Below are 6,262 nucleotides of genomic sequence, written 5' to 3' on the forward strand. Positions count from 1 at the left end.
TGGTTGGCGGGTGGTCTGGTGTGGTTTGCTTCTTCTTTCCTATCAAACATCTATCATCCTTATCTCCCCTTCTTTTTTATGTTTGTTACTCTCTTGTAACACCTCTAATCTTTTGGCGCTCATATGTCCTTATGCAGTTGCGAGCGCCGTAAAACCTCTACTAAAACTAAACTAACTATTATTATTATTATTAGAGTGATAATAATAGCATGTTTATAGTACACATTTCAGTTCCCTCTCAACAACTTCTAAAATATTACCAAATCTAAACAAAACGCATGATTATAAATTAATAATCGCGGATACTTTATGTGCACTATAGACACACGTTTGAATGTTTAGGGTATATCGAGCCTGCCTGTTAGGGCCAGCCCGGACAGAATGAGATACAGCAGTGCAGGAGGTAGACAGAGATATTCGATTTAAAAACAAAAAACAAAATCCACAAAAAAAACCCAAAAGCCCATAACAAAACAAAACAAAACAAAAACCTTCCTCCATGGGGAATCGAACCCAAGTCCTCTCGTGGGCCTACCCATCGGCCCAGACGGATAGGAAGAGTGCAAGTAACAAACCGACAAGACACAAGTTCACATGTCACGTTTTCGTGTTGATGTAAATCATTAAAATTTACACCACTAACCGTCATAATTTAGCGGCGTCTGTGGTTTAACAGATAGGTACTTTACCGATGCAGGCAGGAAACTTGAGTTCGATTCTGGAGCGGAGAACATTTTTATCGAATAATATATCAGTCTTTCTGCTGAGATGTTGTATCACTCTCAGAACAGGTCGGCCCTTATCGGCAGGTCAAAGCCCGCTTCCTAAATGGTCTAAACTATGTCGATGGGGGAGTAAAAACACTTACTAGTAAATTTGAAAAAGAAAATCAGTCACAGTTAAATTTAACTTATTTAGAAAGTGGGCTGCTTCAATGTATCTATAGGGGAAACCAAGACAATGTGGAATAAAGCATCCCAGCTGACAGTGACATACGAAGATACTCGATTTAAAGACTTCTTCACTAGGAAATCGAACTTCCATCTTCAGTCTGTGGCGGCGAAGAGCGTGATTTCTACACTACAGACATCGGCGCAAAAGGGTTGACAAGAGCTCAAGTTACGAATCGACATAATATGAAAAGTTCAAGCGGATGTGTCCCCATTAACATTCTCCTAATGTGACATTGATTTAATAAGAACATATTATAAGCAGAAAGCATACAGACATCTTTTCCTTTGTGTATAACTGATCGTTAATATTTCACACCCTCGTCGTGTCTATCCATCAGTTTACTAATGGTTTATCTAGTTCAAATGTCAGTGAACAGTTTTTGCTCTCAATCAGTCAAAATTAGTTACATGGAATAACTCTACATCGAGCAACTGAGAAATGTCAATAAATCTTTTTTCTCTAAACCAGCTAAAATATGTTAGGCTACTTGGAATTACTCTTCCTTTAGTAGCTATTTATGTAAATCTTTTTGCTCTAAACTGGCTAAAACAAGTTTCGTTGGAGAGTTCTATTTTTAGAAATAAGCCAGAAAAATTGAGTTACAGTGTAGTCAAAAATTCGTGCCGCAACTTATCTTCAAATATATCTTTAACGGGGGAATCAATGCCATCCATACTTTGCTCAGCAGTTTGTATAAATTTGTCTTAACGTAATCATATTTTTCCACAACTGTTACGGCTACATAATAAAAATTTTCTTCGTAAATTTCTATAAAATATTATGAATCTCTATCATGCCGAAAATGTGATTGTTCACAGCGCTCCCCACTTCACACACACATTTTGCATACGCATTTGGCTTACACTACAGCCCAACAATAGTGGCAAAAACAACAAGAAATTAATTTCGTAGTAAACACATTTTTACACAAAAGGTTCTCAAAACGTGGTCAATGAAAATAGTGTCACGATATTAAAAAAAGGACCGACTTGCTTTTAAACGTGATATTGACCCAACTGTACACCTTTTAAAATCTGTAGAAACCACCCGTTTGGATCTTTGTATTAGTATTTATTATGGAATTTTCTAGAATATAGCTAACAAGTGTTTTTTTTAAATATCGATCTGTTAATACAAATTGATGTAGTCTACGTCCGATAGTTTAGGAAATATATGACAATAACTTGCGCCACAATTTTTTCTACGTTTACTGTAGATCTACTTAGAATAACTCTACATCTAGCAATTGAAGCATGTCCGTCATGTACCTGACCACAAACAAATACATGTTCATGTACTCACCACCCTAGGAAAGCATCCTGGGTAATTTATTGCTAGTCGTATCTTTGGTGAGTGATTGAAAATGCCCCCCCCCCCCCCCTCCCCTCCCTCCCCCTTGAATAGAAAACAAGAAACGCAAGAAACGAAGTAAACAAACACCCTCTCCCCTTCAACCTCTCTCTCCCCCTCCTCCCCTCCTTTCCCACCTTTTCCCCCCTCACCCCCTGGTTTACCTAAAACTCAAATTCTCTCTCTCTCTCTCTGTCTCTCTGTCTCTGTCTCTCTCCCTCCTTCTTTCTCTCTCTCTCTCTCTCTCTCTCTCTCTCTCTCTCTCTCTCTCTCTCTCTCTCTCTCTCTCTCTCCCTCCCTCCCGCCTCCAACCTCCTCCTCTCCCTCTCACCTTTTCACTCTCTCCCCCTCTCCCTGCCCCTCTTCCCCTCTCTCCCAACCCTCTCCCCACTCTCCCCCTCGCTTACCCCCCCCCTCTCTCTCTATGCCTCTCTCTCTCTCTCTCACCCCTTCCCCCCTCTCTTTCAAACACTTACGGTAGTTTTGACAGCATCACAAGCCCCTTTCGGTGCTCTGTTCAGAAAACTATTTTTCGCCTGTTGACAGACATCGCTGGTATGCTCGTCACCATGCCCATGGCTGCCTGAAGGAAGATTTTACAAGTAAAAAATCTCGGCATTTTCCAGACATGTACGTTCTTATTCATATTTGCAAGATTCAGGATAGGTTTTGGGTTAGGTTTGGACAAGGGGTTGTGATTAGGTTTTAGATTTAGGTTTAGGTCAGGGCTAGGGTTAGGTTTAGGAGGTTAGAGTTAAGGTTAGGGTTAGGGTTAGGGTTAAGGTTACGGTTACGGTTAGGGTTAGGGCTAGTGATATTTACCTGAACCTTAACTTTAACTTTAACGATAACCTTGACTTGAAACCTATCCCTTAAAATAGCCAAAAACCTAACTCCTACCCTAACCCTAACCCTAATCCTGAATTGACCCTGACCCAAACGTAAACCCAAACCCAAACCCTAACCCTAACCCTAATTCTTACCCGAACTTTTAACCTGAACCCGATTAAAATAAACTAAGCTGAAAGATTTGGAAGATTTTCGAGATCCCGTGTGTGAAACCAGGGGCCTCTTTTGTTTAGATACTATTGTAAATTCGGTCTCAAGAGATGTTTAACAATTTCAAAGCTTTTACCCCCACTATGAAAACTTCGCTGAGCAGTGTCAGCGGCACCTTTCCCCTTTGTCTTTTATTTGGCTCAAACTCTCAGTGGGTGAAATGGTGCGTCGGATGAAGAACCGGAAAGACATGAGAGTTTACCATCTAGGCTGATGTTCACGTCTAATCAGTAACTTAATAAAGTTGTTTTGTATGATCTTCTTCTTATATGAGTAGCATCTATTTGGCGGTATATTTTCATACACTACAAAGTGATCTTTTTCTTTAGTCCCACAAGGTACCTAACACTATATCCAACAAGGTAAAGAAATAATTAATTATGCAACTGAAACATAACAAACAAAGTAGCTAATACACAAAACAGTAGGTAAATTCACCTAACTTAATTATGGAATGAACTGACTGACACAATGAAGAATTAATTAAATAATAAGCAAGTACCCTACCAAGCCGGATTGACAAGCTTACTGATTTGTTTCTTAACTCATTCATAATTTTATTCATTTAACTGACCATGGGTGTGTGGAGGGTGTGGAGGGTGTGCATGGTCGTCATCGTCGCTGTCAACTTTGCTGTCAACGTTTGGTGATTCTGCCGGAATTTTTGGTTCACCTTCGGGGATTTTTGGCACATCAGCTGGAATGTCCGGCAAATCTACAGGAAGTTTTGGCCAATCTATCGGAATATCTGGCAAATCTACCGGGACATCTGGCAAATCTACAGGAATGTTTGGCACCTCTACTGGAATGTTTGGCACTTCCACGGGTACTTCAATAGGCATTTCTATGGGCATTTCAAATTGGGTGTTAACAGGGTTGAGGCTTAACTGCTGGAGGCAAACGACGACGAGGATGGTCTTAAATGCACAGTAGTTGAAAGCCATTGTAGAGAGTAGTAGCTAAGATATGTCTTTACGTCAGGACCTTGGAGGAGAAAAAAAAAGAAACAAATTTTGTCACAAACGCTGAGTAGAAATGTATTCTATTATTTTGAACCTGCGTTATTTTATGCAATCTAAACAAGTACGTGTTACTAATTGAAAAAAAAATCTCACATCAACATTTCGCTGCTCCTGTCTATCTGAGTTCTGCAAGACTGGCAGGGGAAAAGGGTTTGGGGGGGGGGGGGGGGGGTTGGTGCTGTTTGAACTGTGGTTTCAACTAAGAACTGTGAAACACATTATTAGTAAAACGACAAATAAATTAAGGCAAATACTAAAGACCAGTAGGGAAATTATGGCTTTTTTCACTGTTTTAACATACGTTTGCCAGAATGGTTTGACAAAGTATGATACAGTTTATAGCTTGTTGCTGATGTAACATATACCTTGTTATTAATTTTGATTTTAAAAAAGAAAATTTGAATGCTATTTGCTCCGGGATGGTACCGAGAGATAGGGATGAAGAATACCACCCTTAATGATCTAAATTGTGTTGAAAGAAGCGTAAAACGTTGCCTGGCACAAGGGGAAAAAGCTGTGTTCTTTACGGCAAAATAATTTCGAAGACAACTATCTTTCTGTTACGTGTTCATTTGGATTACGACCGTTCTCTCCATTTGCGACTAGTTTATTATGTCACTATAAAAACGGTTTTTCATTATAAAAATGGGCATGATGGATACAATGGTACAGGGCACCAATAGATCACAATACACAACGGTGAAAATAGAAAATAGTGACATATGCCTTTTTCCGGGCACTGTTTGGTTTTCCTTAAAATGTGGGTATTTTTACACCTCCAATGACACAATTTAGATATTTTAGGAGGCGGGCTTCGATCACCCTTGTCAAGGCCAACTCGTGCTCAGAGGGTTACAAAATCTCAGCAGAAAGACTGATACTCAATAAAAGTTATAAAAATTCTACAATCGGTCATTCACAATCAGCCTTTTAATGCTTAAAAATGTTCAAAAACACTCACCTACTGAAGCGGCTTAGTGGCTGTAAGACTGTAGGGTTGCTTAGTCGTTTGGATAATCGTTTGGGTTATATATTCTCGAATTTTTCTTACGTCTTAGGCAACGTCCCAGGAAGAGATCATTTATACCACCAAGTTTCTCCGTAGTTCAAATAATCACTGTGGTATATTGTCTTTCGTAACACAACACTCAACACCAGCGTATTTTCCCAAGCACTTGAAGATAACAGCGTATTGGTGATTATAACAACCTGATCATGAGTTTGTTGCGATATCACATCACTGATTACGGGGAAATCCAACGTTTTTACATTAGGGACTTTCAAGGAAGGGCGTATATCATTAAGGTGTCACAATGACTTACATGAACTTAGGCCTTATAATAATAATAAAATTATAATAACATTCAGTTTTACTGCATGTTTTGGTCGTTTCGACATTGTGTGAGTCTGTGCCGGCACTTATAAGACATTATGTCGCAAGTGTCGTTAACTCATACTGAAGCAGAGTCCGAGCAATACTTTCGGCAGGTAACAGGGTGCGACTGAGATGACTCTGGACTGGGATAAGAGTTGTGAGTCTAGTTTATACAGAGCTAGTTAATCTTACCCAATGGTACCTGTGGACAGAGCAGCGTACGTTGTCTAGTGGTTAGGCTATCGGACTCATAATCTTGAGATTGCGAGTTTGAAAGGGGGTGGGGTGGGGGTTGGGGGTCGAAGCTCAGCAAGGTTTGACGTTGTGTCCTACAGAAATGCACTTTACCATTTTTTTCATTTGGCTTTGACCTATCGGAGATGGAAATATATTCGAATCCCAGCTATTAAAACATGTAACCTTATGGCGTTGCAAGGAGCGTCAAATACAATTTCGTAATTTACTTTGCTATTGACAAATTTGTCTGGGGCACGGTCTGTAA

General features: G+C 39.8%; 1 protein-coding gene across 1 annotated transcript in view; it reads right to left on the reverse strand.

Moving 5' to 3' along the window:
• The window catches only part of LOC101848554, a gene marked incomplete at its 3' end in the record, with an annotated part of 8,103 nt that extends 2,591 nt beyond the window's left edge, over nucleotides 1-5,512 (reverse strand). The window contains 3 exon segments of the mRNA XM_005109679.2: nucleotides 2,781-2,887; nucleotides 3,938-4,347; nucleotides 5,347-5,512. Of these exon segments, the coding sequence (XP_005109736.1) occupies nucleotides 2,781-2,887; nucleotides 3,938-4,307 (477 nt within the window). The 5' untranslated portion in view covers nucleotides 4,308-4,347; nucleotides 5,347-5,512.
• Nucleotides 5,513-6,262: the final 750 nt, after the last annotated feature.

Source organism: Aplysia californica, unplaced genomic scaffold (genome assembly GCF_000002075.1).
Source record: "Aplysia californica isolate F4 #8 unplaced genomic scaffold, AplCal3.0 scaffold00804, whole genome shotgun sequence".
Lineage (NCBI taxonomy): Eukaryota > Metazoa > Mollusca > Gastropoda > Aplysiida > Aplysiidae > Aplysia > Aplysia californica.